The 23,482-nt window shown below is 37.1% G+C and overlaps 1 protein-coding gene across 1 annotated transcript in view; it reads left to right on the top strand.

Annotated features, from left to right (window-relative positions):
* STMN2 (stathmin 2) overlaps nucleotides 1-22,557 on the top strand; it is a 34,568-nt gene extending 12,011 nt beyond the window's left edge. The window contains exons 2-5 of the mRNA XM_081950826.1: nucleotides 12,326-12,421; nucleotides 14,528-14,700; nucleotides 18,371-18,562; nucleotides 20,926-22,557. Of these exons, the coding sequence (XP_081806952.1) occupies nucleotides 12,326-12,421; nucleotides 14,528-14,700; nucleotides 18,371-18,562; nucleotides 20,926-20,985 (521 nt within the window). The 3' untranslated portion in view covers nucleotides 20,986-22,557. The remainder of the gene's footprint in view (nucleotides 1-12,325; nucleotides 12,422-14,527; nucleotides 14,701-18,370; nucleotides 18,563-20,925) is intronic.
* Nucleotides 22,558-23,482: the final 925 nt, after the last annotated feature.

A 23,482-nucleotide genomic window follows, 5' to 3' on the forward strand; every position in this document is an offset into this window, starting at 1 on the left:
TATCTAAATTTTATATCATTCATACACACACACACACACACACAACTACTGTCATTATCCAGCTTCAGATTTAAGTCAAATTTTTCTGCTGATGATCTCTGAAATTTAATTCTCCTATAATGTACAGTAATGCTAAAGTACAAAGTCTTATACACCTACTCAATAATTTATGCATCACAGCTTCAGGCTGAACTTACAACCTTTGTAAGAAAGCATATTTTGGTGAACTGGAGAATTATAATGATAAGCTTTGCCTGCTATTTGCATATGAAATCCAGAAGCCCACACTTATTTCCTACCTCAAAGAGCTTTAAGGCTGATAAGACATGTTTTGTTAGGGTATCCCAAGGCAATCCAGAAACAAAACCAGGATTCTTTTTCATCTCTGCTGGTGCTATTTCTTACTCATGATCATTATTATGCTACTGTGTCAGAAGATAATAGAATCCGAAAGCAGAACAATGGCATGGATCATGAATATTTTTTAATTTGGGATTACTCTCCTCACACGGAATACTAAAAATGTCACTGGAACAGAATATCATACTGTGGGATTTATTTTATAAGGAGATCTTTAATGCTGCTGTGAAACAGGTGTTTAGTTTGTTTATTTCGGTTAGTCTGCAAAGCAGGAGTGTCCACAGAGGTGATCAAATATGTCAACCTTGCAGTTCTATCTATTCTACTTGGGATGTGTGTTGCTCTGCCTGTCATGTTACATTGGAATTACTATCTTCACTTTTTTGGACAATTCCCTACAGACGCCCTTCTGATTGTGAATTCTGTCTCACAAAAAATCATGGATAAGTTACCATGCATAAGCTTTCACCAGCACGACTACATTCATTTCATAAGTGAGGTCACTTCCATGGTCTATGCAAAGAGACTGCCCAAACCACTACTTCATAATACAAATTTTCAGGGATGGGTTATGCCTGCACGTAGACCCCTTAATTGTCTCTTTGTCAATTTTGTTGTGTGCCAACTGCATGTACAAGCCAGTCTTGGAGTCTTGGTGCTCTCTGAGCTTGGTGCTTTTCTTGCAGAAGTTTCATTATCAAACTAAGTAACATCAACAACAACAACAATACAACAACAACATCAGTGTGCATAAGCCAGTCTTCCCCAACTTGGCAAGTTCAGGTTCAATGGACTTAAATTGCAGTCATCGTAATATTTGACCATCTTTGGCTATAAATTAGGGAAGTTGAAGGCAATCTGGACCTTTTTGATCTTAATATTGCCTGCCTGCCAATTATCATTGCAATTATCATTGCCTGAAAAATAAAGATGGGCCATTACTGAACTGTTACTTTTCTTTAGAGATACATTCCTCTTTCCCAAAAAGGGTTATATAAAATATATTTTTACCTGGTGGTGAATCAGAGCATTTTTCTATATGTACAGTTAGTAGTTTTCAGTTATCCTATGATTTGAACTCTGTAATCTGAAAATTCTCAGTGCTGCCATCTGAAACTTCACGAATTGTTAACAAACAAACAAGATGAAATATTGGTTATTAAGAATCCAAGCATTCTCCCTCTACTACAGCTACCTTTGTCTTTAATTTGACAAGCATTGCATCCTTTAAACTGAGCTGTCAATTACAAGTTGACTAAACCATTTAAGAAACAGTGACTAAATAAACTTGTCAAGAGATTGCTCAATAATGTGATACACACTGGCTGTTGGATGAATATATTCCCATAAGAAACAATGTCAAACCTGTGTGCAATTTGCTTTACCCTGTGTAGAACAAGGACTACTTTGAAATCTGGTTTTAAAAAAATATGGCAAAGAACTTCAAGAGGAAGCTTCAGAAGTAGCATTTTGAGAAAAAGAAACAAAAACCTATTGGAAGCCAAAGACAAGATATTTATTGAAAAAACTTAAAACACTTCAGAGGATTTGTTCTTTCTTTAGGGGCAGTCCGACTCATAAATGGCCAGTCTTTTGTATAGTACTCTTCTCAACTTAAATAATATGTGCATATACAAATGCAAGATAAATGTACTTAAAAATGAATGATAATTATTCCCTTGGTATTTTGATGATAAAAGGACAATATTCTGGAGGGCTTGAACTACTTTGCAATTTAAAAGCAATTTCATTTATACAATTCCATTTGTTCAAATAAGCTGAGTTACAGAAAATCTGCTTACAGTCTCATAGTATGTAATGTGACAGGCACATTAACTAATATCAATTTTGCTTTGTTCAATAGTGCTTTTATTTTAATAGTGAATATATTTACATTTAATAATGAAAATTGTTATGGGGTTATAACATATGAGAAAAAACTGTATAAATTATGAATATTTTGGGATCTGGATTTGAAGAGAAAAGATAAAAATCTTCAGGCCAGTTTTTGGGATGGAAATAGCATTGGTAATTCTCCTGGATGATCTGAATTTAGACCTAATGGAGGAAGTTTCTCCCTCCCCCTTGTCTTTTCAGATCCCTCAACAGTTCTTGATACTATCAACCATGATATGGTACTTTTGGGCCACCTATGAGGATTGTTGGTTGGAGTTATTTTCTTACAATGGTTCAAATACTTCCTTAATGGGTAGTTATTATCTGTTTTGGTAGGGGAAAAAGCTCAGCCTGATTGCTTCTGACTTGTATGGTGTTACAGGCAGTGATGTATTAACCATTAAGCAGACTAAGCATGTGCTTAGGGCACCAGGCCCAAAGGAGGCATCACAAAGTTGAGAAAGAAAAAAAAACAATGAAGATCTGTAGAGTATGTCCCAAGTAGGGGCACCAAGATTTGCTTAGGGCACCAGTGAGCCTTAATCTACCACTGCTTTTTAAACTCTATACAAAGCTGCTGAAAGAGGCCATTTAATAGTTCAGGGTGTGGTGTTATCAATAATATCCAATAGCACATCAGCACTCTGGCAGTGGAGGTGATACTGTCAACTCTTTTCCCAGTGCTTAGAGCAGTGGCTCTCAACCTTCCCAATGCCGCAACCCTTTAATACAGTTCTCATGTTGTGGTGACCCCCAACCATCAAATTGGTATCTCGGTTCCTAAGACCATCGAAAATATGTGTTTTCCGATGGTCTTAGGCGACCCCTATGAAAGGGTCATTCAACCCCCAAAGGGGTCCCGACCCACAGGTTGAGAACCACTGGCTTAGAGGCTGTCAGAGTCTTGTTGGAAGACAACAGAGTTGATGCTAATATACCAGGATCTTTGGTCACCACCTGAATTATTGCTTTTCAATAACTTAAAATACCAGGATCAGTTAAAGCACTTCCATCCAGACTTAACCCAAAGACAGTAGGTGGTCCTGCAGTAATCAATGTTTTTTAGACTAATTTCTTTCACAGAAAAGACAAGATTCATAAATATGTACATTACTGAATTTTTGAAAGAGGGTGGGATTGAACAGGGTAATAAATATTTAAAGCCCTTAATTTGTAAGAAACTTGAATCATTAAAATTTAAAAATGAGGAACTATTTTCTTCTTCAATAGAATCTTTCATGGGAACATAGATACATATTCATTATACATACTGCATATAGAAAAAAAAAGAATTCTTTGTTCCAGACACTTATTTGGAATTAAAGACAAGACATTTCTTTGAAACGTATTCATCCCTTAGAACTGTCAGGCATGTGAAGTTTGAGAACACATGAATGCAAGAAGACAACATTAGATAGACTAGGGACATCTTATCTAAGCCCCAGAGCTCACTGAAACAGCATTCCCAAATAAGCATTAAGAGTTGTTAACCTAATTTTGCAAAGCTTCTTCTCTGGTAACATTATACTGCAAACTATAGCAAACAAAACTTTTGCCAGACCTATTCTCGAATATAGCTCATCTGCCTGGAATTCACACTGTATGTGGGACATTAATACAATTGAGCGAGTCCAGAGATATTTCCACTGCTCACAATAGAATACCTCATGCCACCATGAAATTTCTGGCTTGGACAACTTAGAACTATGCCAACTGAGGTCTGACCTAAGCGTAGTACACAAAATTATCCGCTACAGCATCCTACCTGTCAATGACTGCTTCAGCTTCAACAGCAATAATATACACAGGTAAACAAAAGATACAAACTCAAGTTAAACTGCTCCAAACTCGATTGCAGAAAATATGACTTCAGCAACAGAGTGGTCAATGCCTGGAATGCACTACACGACTCCGTTGTTACACCTTCAGACCCCCATAACTTTAACTTTAAACTGTCTAGCGTGGACCTCACCCCTTTTCTAAGAGGTCTGTAAGGGGGCATGCATAAGTGCACCAGCGAGCCTACCATTCCTGTCCTATTGTCCCCATTTATTTGTACCCATTTCCTGTGTTCATGTCGATGTTTATACTTATACCTGTTATCTTCTACATGTTTGACAAACTAAATAAATAAAATCTGTGTAATGGAGTATCAAAAAAAATTACCATATGATCAAAGCCCTGTCACTTTTCAATATGCATGGTAGACGTAAAGAAAAAGTGGGGCTTCAATTTCATGGTCACGGACCTAAACTTTACTTTCTTAATATTCCTGTGCAATCAGCCTCTATTTTGCCTTGTTAACTTTCCTCTCTGTTTGACATTGCTGAAGGTTTTTTTAAATCAACAAACAATGAAGAATTATTTATCCTTACCCATCAATAGAATGCCTATTTTTCTTTTAGATTTTAGGCAAATTTTAGAAAGAAGGTAGAACCCAATACATACATATGTTTGTGGCCATTGTACTTATCTCTTTGTCTTTTTGTTGCTTTTAAAAGAGGGTCAGCTGAATCCAACCTTATTAACTTAATGAATACCCCTAACAGGCTCTTCAACAATGAAAGAGAAAACAGGCTATAAACTGCCAGCATGCTTAGAATAAAACTAAAAGCACCCTGCATAGCCAGATCACTTAACCTTCAAACTTTATGAGACTGCTCTTGGTAATGAAATCATTGAAAGATCAATGTAAATACATTTATGGGAGGCTAAAAGAAATGCAACCTTTCAGTGGCCTGCATTTCATGCTTCATAAGAATTCAATCTCGTTGTTTCCTTTGTGGTGTCTCACAAAGCAGAACATTCATCTGGAATGCAAACACATATGGAAAGGTTGCCTAAAGGACAACAATAAAACAAACTAATACAATAGAAGCAGAGGAAGAAACAGACTAGATCATTGAAAAATCAAAGGCCAATGATGGCTTTTTTAAATTTTACTTTAAAAGATTGATGTTATAATCATCACTGATGTCATTTGTTTACGTATCTCTTAGATTAAACTCTGTATATATACATTTAAAAGATACCAGACCAGAATCTCTTGAAGAATATTTTAATATTCTTGTTTGAAGGAAAAATCAATGTAATTGATTATATATTCATTTTCTTTAATGAATTGATTGTTTTTATATTTGATACTTATATACTTTTTCTTGATTTTCCTTTTTCTTAGCCTGGATAGGTGATAACATGTAGACTTATCTGTGCTTCATGAGCTATTTGGTGGGAAGAAGCCCAGAGAATCGAATGGTTACACGTTAACTGAACAGTCCATGAAATTATTTTTGTACTACTGCAAGAAAAGTATGCTTGGTGTAAATCTAGATTTTAGTTATGTTTGTGAAATATTGCCCCATGACTGGTGTTGTCCTTACTGTTAGCAGAGAATACTTCATATGATGCAGGTACATCTGATAACCTAATCTACAACTTTTATCACAGAAAGCGATAATGTGAAAGATTCAATTATCCAAAAGCCTCCATTGACCAAAGTCAAGATAACTGCAGAGATCAATATTTCCCAATAAAGGAGAATATTTGTAGTTCAAGACTGAAATGAAGGGTCCTTGCAGATTATGTTACTAGACTAGCACTGAAGATATTACCAAGTTTAGGTAATGAAACATATGTAAGAAAATGACCACATTCAGTGAGCACCAAGAACTCCTCAGATCAATATTTATGGCCAATCTGATATCAAGAATACAACTTACAATTATGAAGAATAAATGAGAGACACTATGAATTAATTGAATGAAATTAAAGAAATAAAAATATGTTTAAGTTTGGTAAACTAAAAGAAAGAAAGGAAATACAATAGAGCTGAAAGAAGATTGGATTATGAATCCATGAAAAGATGTGCCAGTGTAGATTTAATTCTAAGAGCTAACATGGATGTCCGAATATCTGAATCAGAGTCATGAGTTTTTCCGCATGCATATCAAAATAGAAATCTATAGGTTGGTGGCAAGCATGTTATGTTCAGTGAATGATATAATAGACAAAGAACTGCAACATTCTGAATAAATGTGATCTGGGGAAATATTCTGTTAAATTGGTGAGGATAAAATGAGAGAAGACAAAAAAAATGGATATTCAGAGACCCAAGAATGAAGGAGAATGTGGACTACTTAGTGAGTATCTGCTTAAAAAATAAAGAATGTTTGTTTCAGATAAGTATAATTTTATTCATATACAGAGATGGCAAAGAAATTAATCAAAAAGCAAAACTGATTAATATTTTTATGATAAAAGATAAGAGAACCGTGCTGAAAAAAGGATGATATGAGATTCATTTTGGATAGAGCCAAAAGTGAATTGAAAAAAATAGATATGGAACTAAACAAACTAGTGAAAGAAATTAATGTGAAAGTAGCATGATTGCTGAATGATTAGATATGAAGCCTTTATGAAAGCAATATTAAAAGACAGATTAATCCTTCAACAGAAAGAATGATACATGAATATAAGCAAGAAGGGTGCAGAAGCATTTGGAACAAAAAGAGAAGAATTATGTTATAGAATGCCACAGAGGTGTGCAGAGTCACACTAATGAGAAAAAGATGCTTGGGGGAAGGAACAGTTGAAAGAGGTTGAGGTTAAGAAAAAATGATATAGAATAATTTTTGAGAAGAAAGAGGATGGAAAGAAAGGTACTTCATAAAATGCATAGAAAGTAAAAGATGGATACATAGCATATAATTAAAGACAGAAGGGGGTGGTTAAGATTAAATAAAACAGAATAATTCTGAAATATAGTTTTAAAATATCCTGGAACTGGGTAAAGAGGACTGAACTAGAGCCCTCCAGAAGAATCACAGTAATTTAAAATGAAGGTGATTAAATGATTTGAGACTAAATTAAATTGAGGACTTGTTAGAAGGAGAAAGCATATGATAACATAAATTTGTTTTAGAATAATTCTGAGCATGATAACACATATGTAGGATAAAAAATAAAACATAAGTGTGAATAATATTTAGTCTGGGGATGTGAATGTTCATGTACATTTGTATGCAGATGATGGTGTGCTATTGACTGAAAATCTAAATAATTTGCAACAAATGTTAGATTGCTTGATGCACTGATGAGCATGGATCTGAAAATTAATGTAGTTGTATTTGACAAAAACATGAACTGAACAATTTTAGTGGTTAAAAACTAGAGGAGGAGGAGAAGGATGATGATGATGATGATGATATCACCTTGGTAGAATTTTGGGAAATAAGAGGAGGACATTTTAAGATGCTGGGGAAAGCTACTGTTTGTATATGGTCTGTGTGAAGAATGAATGATTGTGGAAAAGAGAAAGGGGGAAGCTGAGTGCAAAAATGTGCTTCTCCCCAATTTTGAAAGATAAGAATGTTGGATGGCATATAAATTGAATAATGTGGTAATGAGGTACTTAAGAAGTATGTATAGTAACATAAGTAGAGATTGGATCAAGAATGAATGGATGGTTAAGGAAAGGGGCACACTAAGGCAGTTTGATTATATGGAGAGAATAAATCCCAAGACAAATATGTGAAATAACAGTGATTGTGTCAAGAGGAAGCAGAAGATAGGAAAAGTCATGTTTGAATTGAGTTCACATGATAAGAGCAGTGGTGGCATAGTGGTTTCAATGCAGTACTGCAGACTACATCTGCTCACTGCTGCAGTTTGGTAGTTCAAATCTCACTAGGCTCAAGGTTGACCCAACCTTCCATCCTTCCGAGGTGGGTAAAAATGAGAACCCAGATTGTTGGGGGCAATATGAAGTGGTATATATGGTAAGTCTAAGTGCTATGCTAAGTGCTATACTCAAAAAGAAAGTGAGAAATCTAAAGAATAAAAGGGAATGTATGAATGAGATTATGAATGTTAGCACAGAAGCTTTAAAAGGACAAAAAGATATGGAGAAGTCTAGAGAATAGCTCTTTCCTTTCCTCTCCTCTCCTTTCCTTTCCTTCATTTTGCATAACATTGTAAAAGGAATGGCATGATAGACATTTAAGTCTATGGATTTAATGCATGTATTTTTGTTTAAATGTACAATCTAATTCATTACTTAAAATAAGTGTGGTGGTGGGGAGAAATGAATATAATTTTGCTGGCCAAACAAGAAATAGAACAAACAATTTATGACCATAAGACTTCTAGAGGCTCAGCTGATCTTATGAAGTGGCTGAACTAGTGTAATTGCAGCCAACCTATCCTCTGAAGATCTGGAAAAAGTTCTGTAGCACTCAATTTTTGTAGCACTAGAAACAGGCTCATCCACCAAGGAAGAATCAAAACATAGAAGCAAGCAGTCACAGCAACATGGGCCTTTTTATGGGCATGGCATATTGATGCATATATGAAAGGAGTAAGGTTTGATTGTGTCGTTGCAACCACCATCTTGACTTTTTGACTATTCCATAGATGCACTTGAGCAGAACTTTAATTGTCTATCTGTAGCAACTGTGCAAAATCTCAAGCGACTATGGGAAAAACAGAAATACAGACCAGTTCTCATGTTGTAGAGCACTAAATCCCATATCTTCCATTTCTGTTGGTTTTGTGTGAATATTTAATAGACTAGACATTTTGGTTTTTCTGGGTTAGTCCCAGTTTTAGATGAAGTATCCTAAACATGGAAAATAAGTCAATTTACAGGGGCCAATCCAACTGGCTGGCAGCTGTAGCCCAGGTCTGCATTTGCTGCTCATTGTGTTTGCATGATATCTTGAGTTCTTAAAATAGATGATCAGGCTATTTGACAGTAGCAGTTCTGCTTTATGTTCCATTTTCTGACTGGTAGATAAAGGGGTGTCTTGTTGGATACTAGATTTGGTCTGCAACAGTTCGTACAGCCACTGTCCTACAGCAGCCATTGGGATGTAAGCACCCCTGATTTGGTTTCAGCAGTCTGTTTGTTTGTTTGTGGTTTTATCACAAAGTAAATGTGCAATAGTGAGCACAAGGTATCTGGAATTAATGAAAGACGCTTCTTGATAACAATAATTTAAAAAAACTTGCAAACATTTAGGTCCAATTATTGTGGGGGTGGGCTTTCTCTCTGAAACTTTTATTTGGGTTAGTAAATGTATACAAATTAATACATCCATCGCCTCATGAATTATGCAACCTTCTCAACTAGTGCTAATTGTGGAAGAAGATATAATCAGACCTCTTTAGAAAATCTGAGCTATCATGCATCTCTGAATAGCAAATATGATTAATAAAGAAAACAAATAAATAATGCATCTTTCAAATGAGCATAGATTTCGTTCCTTTGCATAAAAGAATGTGAGCATTATCAGACTTCTTCTAATGAAACCATTCAATGAACTCAGTCACTGAGAAAACAATCTTCTCCAGTAGGAAAACAATTTTTTCTCACTCACACTAGATGGAAACTTTTCAAGTGAGCCATATTCTGTAAACTAGTAGATTGAAAATAGGTAGCAGCCCCCCCTCTAGTGCCTCCTATATTTTCTCCTATATTTTAATAATTAAAATATTATTAAAAATTAAAACTAGTAGATTGAAAATAGGTAGCAGGCCCCCCCTCTAGTGCCTCCTATATTTTTTCCTATATTTTAATAATTAAAATATTATTAAAAATTAAAACAAATTAAGCCAGACATGGGTGGTGAATTTAGTAACAATGGCAAAGACTTCATTTCATACTGTTTTGGATGGCACTCAGTATGCTACTGAGGAAAAATGTTAAGATCTTTTGGGACACTAATAGTGTTTAAGATGTGGCTAATTAAAATCAGGATATCCTGCTACTGAGGTGTCCATACAAGAAAACACAATTTAAAGATGCAAACATATAAATGCAGATGGAAGATGAAATAAACATGGCAAAACTCAATGGAAGATAAATGAATGAAATTAGCGTTTTAGGCATCGGAGAATTGCAGTGCTGTTGAATTGGCCATGTTCAGCCAGAGGATTATGCTGTTTACAACTAAAGACAAAAAAAAGAAAAGAAATGGTGCTGTTTTTCATAGTCATAAAGAATCTAGCAAGGACAGTACTAGGCTACAGTACAGTTAATGACCAACAAACACAATTTTTACCTCATGGAGAATCCTGTCATTTGGCAATTATCCAAGTTTATGCTCCAAACAGTGATGAAAAAGAACAAGTTGATAATTTTGTAGTTAACTTCAATCTGAAACCAACAAAATATGCAAGCAAGATGTGCCAAACCTTGGAGACTTGGAAACCAAAGTTGGAAATAGTAAGGAGGATAACATAGCTGAACAGAACCGAAGCAAGAATGAAACGTATCCTTTTCTGCCAAATCAACTATTTATTTTATAACCAACACATACTTCAAACAACCAAAGTGATGCCTTTATACCTGTGATGATGAACCTATAGCATGCACAGAACCCTCTCTGTGGGCAAGGGAGTTGTCGCCAGCTGCTCTTTCAGGGTCTGGTGCGCATGCATGCAACGGAATCTGAAAGAACAGTTGGCCGCCGCCGCATGCATGCACACTAGCCAGCTGCTCTCTTCTGGGATCCAGCATTTGGGTGCTTGTTTTCTGTACTCGGTACCGAAAAAGTTATCCATCACCGCTATATACTGTCCATAGATATCACAAGACAGAGTGTGCAGAAGCTGATATATTATTAGTGCAAGGCAGAAGAGCTTTGAGGGGGGTTGTACACCCATTTTTTTATATCTCTGGTGCCACAATAATTATTAATGTATTTATATGTGTAACTGAGCATGTATTTGAACTTCTCCATGTTATAGCTGAGAGGAATTTCTGAAACACTTTCTCATACAGCAAGAAGGAGTGATAAAATTCTCTCAAAAAAAAAATTAATCAGAAATACATACCCAATGTAATTATTTGCATATCAAACAAAGCATATTACTTGTGCCTGGCTACATGCAGATATGATGTGGGTGTAATTTCATGTTCCACAAAATAGGTAGTGAAGAGCTGGAAGCCACTTCTCATCTGGGAAGATAACTTCATGTGCATAAGCTACTTTTTAATAATCATGAGGTATTTCATTTCTTCCTGTGTTCTCAGTAGACAGCTATAGAAATATGGCTTCAGAGAAACGTGTGGGAGAGAGTGAGGCTGAAGTAAGGCTTAATTCCCTTAGTCCACCAGAAGCTTTCTGTTTGTGTGGGTCAATTGAAGTCTTCTGTTTTCTCTCTCCTGTCTCCAGAAATATTAGCAGCTTGTCGTCTCAAATGTAAAACAACATTATGACAGGTGACTTGACTGAGCCAGTCAAGTCACCTGTCTGAGTGAAAGGCCAAAAGGCCTCTCTTCCTCTGAAATTCCTTTAAAGCTGGCAACCAGGGTAGCTCAGGGCACTTTTGACACTAGTTTGGAAGACTCAAGAGAGATAATATGGCAAACAGTTGCAGCACAGAGATCCAAGGCTTTGTTGCAGTTATTGGCTTCCTTCCATCACAATATTTGCTAGCTGGAGAACTTAATGTCGGTAATGGTAGAGGTGAACCTACAAAAGAAAGATTTACCCTTGTTTACTGCTGCGGGCTTGAAATGAGGATGTGTGTGTGGGAATGTAGCAAAAAGAGCAGATATGGCCATCTGTCTGGTAAACACGCAAGATTCATTTTTCTTGCCATGTGCATGTATACATCCAAACTAGACTGTGTTGTTTCTCAGTGTAAAATAATATATGTGGGTATATGCATCATTATGTGTGTATTATGCATGTGTGCATGTATTTATATATTTATTTATTCATTTATTTATGTATTTGTCATGGTTATGTGGTGTATATTCAGGTGGTGAGTCCGAGAGCTATATGCAATGAAATTTCATTTTAATATATGCTGATTAGTCTACAAAGTGACAATAAAGTTGTCCTATCCTATCCTATTCTATTCTATTCTTGCATACTTCAACGATAAAGAAGCCTTTTTTAAAGTCATACTTTTATCAAGTAGCAATTAATTCACAAAGGTACCAGACTTAAAATTTGTCATCTAAGTTCACTGCCTGGAGTCTGAGCAGATTAATTAATTAAATCAAAACATCCTGTAAACAGAAAAGATGAAAGGACTAATCCATTCTCTTCCCTTTCAGCTTATAAAGAAAAGATGAAGGAGCTGTCCATGCTTTCTTTGATCTGCTCCTGTTTTTACCCAGAATCTCGCAACATTAATATATACACATATGATGGTAAGTAGTTTTCAGCAGCAATTGTTTTCCTTAGTGAAATGTTATGTGTTCTTCCATGGGAGATGCACATTTTCCTCTTGTTTTGTTATTTAACAATGATTTCCAACCTGGAACCTACAAGATAAGTTGACTTCTCTTCCCATGCTGCAAAACAACACAAGGTTATAAATTCTGAAGTCAAATATATTAGAAAGCACCATGTTGGAAAGATTGATTTGACACCTGATTGTATGGCAAACTATGATCATGTTTGGAAATTGAGAGCATGTCACAAAATGACTGCCATGTTATGATTATAAAATTCCACTTAATAGAAAAACAGCTTCTGATCATTCACATGTTCTTATCCTCTGGTGTATCTTTGCAAATAGAAATATTTTACAAAGAACTGGTCAGTACCCATTCACCATTCAGAGATCTTGTTGTAAGTAAAAAGTATGCTAAAAGCAGACTTTGCTTTTCAGTACATTAATTTTCTATTTAATTGTTGGGTTTAGAATCAAAGGAACAGGGAGCTTGATAGAGGAAGCCAGTAGAGATACCTCTGACAGTATTATAACAGGAGTTATAATACTGACCATTTGTCCTAAGACAGGGGTTGGCCTCTAGAGCCGCATGTGGCTCTTTCATCTCCCTGCTGTGGCTCCCAGTTGCCGGTCGGTGCCACAATTTTGAGGGGAGGGGGAAGCACGACGCACCAGGAAGACACTCTATGGCAAGGGGCAGGTTTTCTGGTCTACAGCTCTACAACTGATAGGGCTTTCAGTTAGGACAGGTAGAGGAGAACAGATAACGCTCTAGGAGAAGACTCTATGGTGGGGGAACCAGACTTCTGGTTGGCTCCAGAATTGAATGGGGGACTTCTTGTTAGGATTTTTGTGGCTCTTTAAGGTTGCTAACACTTGTCCTAAGAGAACTTTAATATTATTATTAAAATTAATATTTTAATATTATTGCCATTCAACTAAATCATGATATATAAATATATTAAATACATTACATTCAGTAAAGCAAGATAGCTTATATTCATTTAGAGAAGTATTCGTTTTTACTATAATTGCAAAATGTCTATAATCTACTAATTATTACATTAGTTGCCATCATAACTGATCATGCAATTTCCAGAGATGGAAAATATATTCTTAATGCATATTCAAAATGTTATATTATTAGTCTCATTAAAGTATGAAAAGCTTTAACATTTCTTTTTTCTTAATAATACCATGTTATATTAGGAAATCAGAGGGTATAATGTGACTTATTCCTAAAACATTAATTCAGGAACTAAAAGATGTATATTTTATCACTGATTTCATTACTGTAGTAATCAAAGACCTATTTGCATTCCTTAGAGTCCCAATAATCCTTTTATTTTGATTTTTACTTAATGGGTTTGAGATAAATTAAGATTCTTGGCAATTCTCTCTCATTTTGAGAGGTTTAAGTGACTGAATGGGTGGGTTAAACTCCTGCAAGGATACCAATTTTATACTTTAACTCTTTCCCCCACCCAAAAAATTCAGCCTATTACACTGATTTAAAACTAGTAGTATCAATTTCTTTTTGTGGCTCCTAAGCAATCAAAGTACATCCTTCCAAGCCCAAAATAAAATTATGTTATTAATATAAGCCATCTGTATAGTGTACTGCTTTTTCTCTAGCATCTATTTTAGTGAAAATTACCTATATTGCTTAGTTATGGTCATTACCTGTGATGGGCATGGCTTGGTGGGTGTGGTTTGGTGGGCATGTCAGGGGAATGATACTGCAAAATCCCCATTTCCACCCCACTCCTGGGGGAAGGATACTGTAAAATTCCCATTCCCTCCCCACCCCACTAACCTGCTTTCCAGCTCCATTCCGTGCAGGGCAACAAAAGAAGATCCAGCCGATCAGATGGGACTCTGATCTGCTGGGACTCAGGAGACAGCGAATAGATGAGGGTGGGGCCAGTCAGGTGGTATTTGCTGGTTCTCCGAACTACTCAAAATTTCCATTACCAGTTCGTCAGAACTAGCTGAATACCACCTCTGGTCATTATACTTCCACAAATTATCTATTATTGATATACCATTTGAATTAGATATTTTAACTTTACCTTCACAGATATGGAAGTCAAACATATCAACAAACGTGCCTCTGGCCAAGCTTTTGAACTCATCTTAAAGCCGCCATCTCCTGTCTCTGAAGCACCACGAACTGTAGCCTCTCCAAAGAAGAAAGATGTGTCCCTTGGAGAGATCCAGAAAAAGCTGGAAGCTGCAGAAGAAAGGAGAAGGGTATCTAACCATATATACAATAGAGTGGATGCATGGTGCTATTTCTTGGGTTATTTTATAATAAGAGCCAGTGCAGTGGTTAGAAAGCAGTACTGCAGGCTACTTCTGTTGACTGTCGGCCAGGGGTGGGTTCCTGCCAGTTCTAACCTCTTCTATAGAAGGGGTTCCACAAATCTACAGTGCCATTTAGAACCGGTTCCAGCTCTCTCCTCCAGCCCGTCTGCACATAATGAAGATGAAGAGCGAGAGGAAAAATTCTGGGAGTTGAAGTCCACAAGTCTTAAAGCTGTCAAGTTTGAACATCCCTGGGGTTTTTTTTTTCTAAAGGGTTAGGGGTGCAAGGGTCTTGTAACGACAGCTTTAAGACTTGCGTGCTTCAAATGCCAGAGTTTCTGAGCCAACATTTTGGCTGCTAAGCAAGAGCATTGTTAAGTGAGTCTTACCACTTTTTACAAGTTAGCCACGCCCATCCAGTCACATGGCTGGCAAGCCACTCCCACGGCTGGCAAGACAGTCCCACAAATTAGGCCACACCTACAGAAGAGGTTCTAAAAAAAATTTGAAACCCACCCCTGCTGTCAGCTGACTGCAATTTAGCAGTTCGAAACTCACCAGACTCAAGGTTGACTCAGCCTTCCATCTTTCTGAGGTCGGTAAAATGAGGACTGTTGGGGGAAATAGGCTAACTCTGTAAACCGCTTAAAGAGGGCTGTAAAGCACTGTGGAGCGGTATATGTCTATTGCTATTGCTATTTTAAAGTTACATTTGCAATCTATAACACATGTGTGTTATTGAACTGATGTGAAAAATTGCATCTTAAAGCTCGTCCTTGAGTGTTCAGAACTGAATCTACATCTGTTTCATTTAAGATGTGTACAATGAGATCCATGTTTGAAAATGTAAGAAATTGTAACTTAAGATCAGCCAAATACCTGAGTTTCAGTGTTAAGAAACAGGATTGCTAATCACATAGATACAAGTTTTTCTGACTTGTACTTCACAAATAAAATAAAAAAATCAACAGATTACCAGAAACATGTTCTTTATTACATCTGCCTGTAGTTTAGAAACATGACCAGGTTACTGAAATTGTAGGACAGAATTAAACTAGCAAAAACCCACAGAAACATCTTATCAAAGAAAATAGCTTTAAACTTGTTAATTGATTTCACACAGCCTTAGAATTAAACCTCCCCCTAGTAATTACATTAGTGTTTATTAATCAGTAGTGTCAGCCTCATGCACAAGTGTCAATAGCAAATTATATAATTGAGAATCCAATTATGCTCCTCGTTCTCTAGCCATTTATCATCTAGGGTTGTTAAATTCTCCTTTTTCTCCCTTTTTAACTGTTTTCATAACAGTTATTTCATATTTCAGACATAAATCATATTTTCTGATCTATGATTTTAATAAAAGTGTTTGATTTGACATAAACCATTGTTCTATACATAGTCATCTGAGAATAAACAGTAATTTATTCAGGATAAATAATATTTATGGAAAGTAATTTTGATGATGGTGTATAACCATGTAGCATTTGCCATACCACTCCTTTCCTCGTCTAACTTTGGTCTCTCCAAATTTTAACACACCCCGAAAACTTTTTCTCAATACTACTTTGTAGCCACCGGGTAGGACAAACAATTTTGGCTTTATTTGTTCTGGGATAAAGCCTAAAAGGGTGTGGATAATGGAGAATATTTGTAGTTTGTGGTTGAAATGAGGGGTCCTTGGTGCTGTCTGAGCTTGGTTGCTTTCTTGCAGATGTTTCATTACTCAAGCCAAGTAACATCATCAGTTTAATGGGGAGTGGGGTTTGCTCTCATTTTATATTCTAGTCTAGTGACTTGCCTTGTCAGAGTTGGTGGGAATAGTCTTGGTGGTTCTCTGGTTGGGCTGTTTATTGTTACTTGTCTGGCAGTTCCTTTGGGGCATTGTTTGCTTCTTGATTGTTGATCTAATGTTAATCTTGGTGTTAATCTCTGCTCATTTAGTTGTTGATTGCTGGTGAAGGAGGTGTTTTTATCATTTTGCTTCCCCTTTGATTTGTTGATTGTCTCTTTTGAATGGTATATAGATGTTGTTTGTGTCGATTTGCCTGTTGATGTCTGATTTATTTATTTTATTTATTTTTAGTTTGTTGAACATAAACAAGATAACAGTTATAAACAAGATATAAGTATAAACATGGACATAAACAGAGGAAATGAATGCAAGTAAATGCGGACAGTACCACAGGGATGGTAGGCATGCTGGTGCGCTTATGCACGCCCCCTTTACGGACCTCTTAGGAATGGGGTGAAGTCCACGGTAAGGTTGAAGCTGTGAGGGTTAGATGATGTAACAATGGAGTCAGGTAGAGCATTCCAGGCGTTGACCACTCTGTTGCCGAAGACGTATTTTCTGCAATCATGATTTTATTTATTTATTTTATTTTATTTTCTTCGCATTTCTAGACCGCCCCCTCTCCCAAAAAGGACTCGGGGCGGTGTACAGTCCATACAACAAATAACAAGTATTAAATACAAATATAAATACAAATATATAAATATCATTTGTCATGATTTGTCAGACTGCCAGGCTTCCATGAATTCTTTAGCATTTTTGGACTTGACCTAGTATGGTCACAGTTCCCCAGCTGAAACTATGGTTAAGTCCAATCAACAGATCAACTAAAGAACCATCAAATCCATTCCCAACAATACTGATAGGGCATGCCACTAGAATATAAAATGAAAGCAAACCCCACTCCCTACTAGTATTGATGGTGTTACATAGTTTGTGTAATGAAATGCAAGAAAACAACCAAGCTCGGAGAACACCAAGGACTCCTAAAATGCATTATCCTTCCAACTTCCTTCTAATTTGTCCTTGTGCCAATTGCTATTGCTCACGTTTACTTTCACTGTTGAGGTGGGAGGGATGTCACTGAATTTTGCTACTTTTGAGAAATACTACTGGTTGTTACCCACACACTTTTGTGGTAGGGAAATTCTATTTAAGATAAACTTTCTATTTAAGAAAGTTCTATGAAAGGTATTACTTTTTTGCTGGTTTGCTGATATATCTAACTCAAACTCAATGAATTATAGCAGTCTTCTAATATTTGGCACAAAGAAGAAAAGGGTTTTCCTATTCCCCAAAGCACCTGAAGGTAGGACAAGAAGAGATGGAAGATTATCAAGGAGAGATCCAATATAGAATTAAGGGGAAATTTCCTAACAGAAAAAATTATTAGTGGAACAGCTTGCCTTCAGAAGTTGTGGATCACTGGAGGTTTTTAAGAAGACAGTGGACAGCCATTTGTCCAGAATGGTATAGGGTCTCATGCTCGAGCAGGGGGTTGTACTAGAAGACCTCCATGATCCCTTCCAACGTTGTTATTCTGTATTCTGCAAATTTACCACAAGAGATTGTATCAGTTTTATATTCAGTCCAGATCTTTTTGAGAGGTCCCAAATGTAAAGGAAAAAACTGTTTAATCTTCCCCTCCCCGTTCTTATGGTCCAAAGAAGACACAGGAATGAGAATTTGTACTTGCCTAATTTTTTACTTTGGCAAATTAGTCATTCTTTGTCTCTGAACATTAGACATATACTGAATCTATTCTCTTTCAATATTTTTATAATTGACTGGCTCATTTTTTTATTTCTCAACTTTACACAGTCCCAGGAGGCCCAGGTGCTGAAACAACTGGCAGAAAAGAGAGAACATGAACGAGAAGTCCTTCAGAAGGCTTTGGAGGAGAACAATAACTTCAGCAAAATGGCAGAGGAAAAACTGATACTGAAAATGGAACAGATCAAAGAAAACCGTGAAGCTAACTTAGCTGCTCTTGTTGAACGTCTTCAGGAGAAGGTAACCAAGCTGGGAGCAAACCAACATACAAAAAGTAAACTGAGATTCAGCCTAACAAAGCTGATAAAGCACCGTGTGTGTGTGTGTGTGTGTGTGTGTGTGTGTGGAGGGGTCAGGAGTCCTCCTCAGATGTTGAGTAGGGAGGTCTAAGTAGTAATGTTCGAGTTAGGTAAGATTTTTATTTATGCTCAAGTGAATGTGGGAGTAAACCCCCTGCCAGCAGGTTTTTAAAAAACTGAGGGTGAACATTCTGACTATTCAATCAATGTCCTGTCACTTTCTTGTACGTGACCCAGGGGTGGGCCTCCAGAGCTTGGGGAAGCCGCTTTCGCCCTCCCAGAGGCTTGAGGTAAGTGTCTGGAGCCTGGGGGGGTGAACACCCCCTGTGCCGTGGTGTAGGAGGCCGACTAGACCACGTGAACCATAGCCATGCCCACCCAGCAACCAGGCAGAGAACCCCCTTGCTAAATTTTTTGAAGCCCATCCCTGACATGGCCCCCTTCTGACCCAGCCCCCTGCTGATTCAATATGATGCATAAAGAGGTTTATCCCTCTCCTATACTGAATTCAGAATAATGTCTTAATGAATCCATGCACTCTTCCCCAGACAGTCACCTTCTCAGGTATTTTGGCTTTCAGCCTGAAAAATCTTGGAATTGAAATAGAGCACATATGGAGAGTACCAGGCGAGGCACAGCTGAAATATATGAAAAGCTTCGTGTTTTAAAATGCATAAATATGTCAACCTTCCCCTTCAGGTGGACAAAAGGGATCACAAATATAGACAGATTTTGTCTGGCATAGAAGTAAGACCATGCAAGCAATATAATTCTCCCACCTATGGTTCTCTTGCCTTTCAACATACTTCATATAGCCTAGCCCTGTTTGGATGTCTGAGTGCTAAAACTGCACACTAGTTTCATTCGTGTGTGTGTGTGTGTGTGTGTGTGTGTGTGTGTGTGTGTGTGTATTCATTGCACACACTTTGTCCTTGACTTTCATGAATTTGGCTTGAAGCAAACCTTTATTAACATTAAAGTGAATATGCTTGGAAGCTTCTTCCAGATTAGCAATTTTCATAAATCAGTTGTGTGATTGCAGGACATTTCCAAGCATATTCACACTAAGTACATTAGGTTCAGGACTGAATTGAAGTGATGTCTCATTTGTAGATCTTGTACTTTTCCTTACTTTTAGCTCTCAGTCATTTCTGTGAATACCAGAATAGGGCAGCTGTATACATTTATTGGCACAAATGATGTGTTCATTTATCTACCAAAATGTTTGGCTAACTCCTAATTCTGGGGAAAGACGTGGGCACATGATTTCACACAATATAGACTTTTCACACACAAAAGCTTATTCAAACTCCTAGGTAACTGCAGAGGGGTGGGGCGGATGAGCAACTATCACATGGCAACACAGACCCCATCTGCATGGGTGGAAACTAATCAAGAAGAGAAGCAATTTAGAACTAAGGAGAAATTTCCTGACAGTTACAACAATTAATCAGTGGAACAGCTTGCCTCCAGAAGTTGTGAATGCCCCAACACTGGAAGTCTTTAAGAAGATGTTGGATAACCATTTGTCTGAAGTGAAAGGGTTTCCTGTCTAAGCAGAGGTTGGATTAGAAGACCTCCAAGGTCCCTTCCAATTCTGCTATTCTGTTCTATTCTTTTCTATTCTAATCTAATCTATTCTATTATCTCATGAGACAGGCACACAAGGCATAGTTTTGTGTTGTGAAGTTGCAGTACACATGTCTTCAGCAGTCCAGTGGGCACTAGATGCCTAGTCTAAACTGTTCTATTAAGTTTTTCTTTCATTCAGTTTGTGAATAAAACAATTTCAAATTGACTGCAGAATACATTAGAAACCAGATTCAGAATAGCACTTGTCATGAAAGAAAAGGGTAGGAAGGCAATCTCCTTAATTCTGTTTTTCCTTTTCATTGCAATCTGTTGTCTGAAATGGTATAGGACTTCCTGCTTGTGCAGGAAGTTGGACTAGAAGAGGGGTCCCCAACCTTGGCAACTTTAAGACTTGTGGACTTCAACTCCCCAAATTCCAAAATTGCTGGCTGGGGAACTCTTGGAATTGAAGTCCACAAGCTGCCTTAAAGTTCCAAGGTTGGAGATCCTGGACTACAAGGTCTCCAAAGTTCCTTCCAACTCTTCTTCTCTTCTTCTGCTATCATGAATCAAAGAACAAGAGTTGTGTTCTGCTTCATTAAGAATGCTTCTTTTATAGCCTTATTCAAGCTAAAGTTGATGGCCAAATCTTGTTGCCATTTAACATTCTTCCTGAAGAAAGAGAGGAAGGCAGATGTTCAACTTGTCTCTATTTTGCCCCTTTATTCCCAGGAAAGGCATGCTGCAGAGGTCCGCAGAAACAAGGAGCTCCAGGTGGAACTGTCTGGCTGAGCCCAGCAGTAGAGGGAGTCGGATAACTCCCCTGCCTATATTATTACAGATCATGAAATATTAGTATAGGAAATGTATGACATGGTTTAAAAAAATGAATCAAGAACTCAATAAAAATGAAACAAAAAAATTAAAACAATGCAGTCTTTGCAGAATGATTTGCTTGATGTTTAAAATTAAAACTTGGATCTTATTTTGTAAATACTTACATTTTTGTTAAAAAATACAAGTATTGCATTATGCAAGTTATTTCATAATCTTTACACGTCCTGTAACAGGCTTTTGATGTTGTCTGTTTTCATTCAGTTAAATTTGTTAGAACTTTGCTATGAAGTTCTTTGCAGCAAAATCCATGCCAAACTGTATACTCGTTCTAACGGAAAACCAAGTCAGCAGAAGGTCTATGGTGCTACTGTCGCGTCATCACTTAATAACATGGAAAGCTTTGCAATCAATAAGCTTAAGTCAATAAGCCAATTACAGGTAGGCATTCCTATTTGATTAAATGGTCTAGAAAAATGAAGTCATAGAACATTAAGAAATCATAATTTATTTACAACCCCAGTGTTCTTCTATAGAGAAAACACAGCTGTGCTGGACAGAAACCAGCTCCATGGGGGTCAGGGAAATGTAACCCCCATAGGCATCTAAAGGAGAAAGCCTTTAGAACACATCAGGATTTATTGTGGTATAAAACAGTATTCAGTAAAGCTGCATGTCTTAAGTTTAGAAGCAAAAAAGAATTTTCCCAACAAGAAGCAAAATAGATACTTTTTAAAAAGGCATTGTATGTAGCAGGGAGTGAACCACCATATTTGGCCAGATTCCAAAATTCCCAAGTTTCAGATTCACTGCCAGAAAAATTTGTGGAATTTATAGGTATAAAAACTGCAGTCAGTTTCATTTTCTAAGGCTCTAGTCCAATGTTTTTCAAACCTGGCAACTTGACAATGTGTGGACCTCAACTCCCAGCAATGCTGGCTGGAAAATTGCGGGACTTAGTGGACACACCTTAAAGTTGAGAAACACTGCTCTAGCTTTTCAAAACCTGGTGCACCCTCTTGTGTTGGCACTACAATTCCTAGACTGCAGTTCCCAAAGTTTCGTAATCCCACAGCGTCCGAAGAATATCCATTTGGGAAATAGGCATATTGTCTTGTCTCCAGTTGCTAAAATCTGTGAAGATGTTTAGAGCATCTTTGCAGACAGAATTCCAGCCTTAAGCTTTGTGATTTCATAACACTGCAAGATATTCCGTGTGCTATTTTTCATCCCAAATCAGTGAGCTGGTCTTAATCCTACTAACTTCTGCTCTATAGTGTTAGTCTGTCCTGCCTACTGTTAAAACACTATCTAAATGATGAGGGCTGAAGCGGTCAGGATAACTAGCCAAGGTGCTTGCGTCAAATAATATCACCAATCTCAACACACATATTGTCTGAAACAGCTGCCAGCTTGAAGGTATCCCAAACTCTCCTGGAAATTGCTGCCTGCGTATTCTACTCTTCATTAGTGCTATTTTCCTGTATGTCATTGTGAGCAAGATGTGATTAATAAAGAATTGGAGTTCTGTGAACTGAAAAAAGAGAGTCATCTGTTGTCTCACTTGATGCCTTTCATCAGCATAATACTAATAACTCGCGTTATTGGAATGACACTGTTATTCTTATATTAAATATCAGGCATGGGGTGGGGTACATCAACTTACCTTTGCTACCGGTTCACAAATGTGAACGCACACGTCACCTCCGTCAAAAACAGGATTCGATGATGTCTGAGTGGGTGGCAAAGCGTCTCACCACCACCCTAGTGGTTTGTCCAAACCGGATAGAACCAACTGAATTGGACCACTGGGATGGAGGGTGTTGTTAACATTCTGCTACTTTTCTAAACTTCACTGTCATAAAATGTGAGTTATCAGTTTCAGCATAAAATTTGGTATATGTAAAATCTCAACTGATGGGTAAGAACAGTTGAGCAGATGTAGAACAATTTTAAAACATTTGGTAACAAACCCCGAATATTGGAAATATTTTTGTAGGCAGAGGAAAGATACAACTGGTTCAGTTTTGATGGTTGAAACTACTTTTCCAAATTCTGCATAGTGCTGCCAGGTTGATCTTTTATATTTCTATTAGATGATTGCAGAGCTGATAAATAATAGGAATGTCTATTTGATACAGGAGAAGTGTGGTCAAAAGATTATTGCACAAGTCAGTAATCAGCAAATATGTATCTCTTCTCAGTAGCTCAGACATTTTCGAACAACATTTATTTATCTTATTTTATTTTATTTATAGGCTGCCATCTTACTTCAAGGTAACTTCATACTTCTAAATTCATACTATACCACCTGCGAATCACTGGACACTCTATTAAAACTACTGCAAAAATCTATTAATGGAAGAAGAAATTACTCATATTTTGTGACCTCTTACTTGGGTTATTGCAATGCACACTACATGGGGCTGCTCTTGAAGAGCATTCAGATTGTTCC

This window comes from Natrix helvetica (assembly GCF_964273705.1).
Source record: "Natrix helvetica genome assembly, chromosome: 4".
Classification (NCBI taxonomy): domain Eukaryota; kingdom Metazoa; phylum Chordata; class Lepidosauria; order Squamata; family Natricidae; genus Natrix; species Natrix helvetica.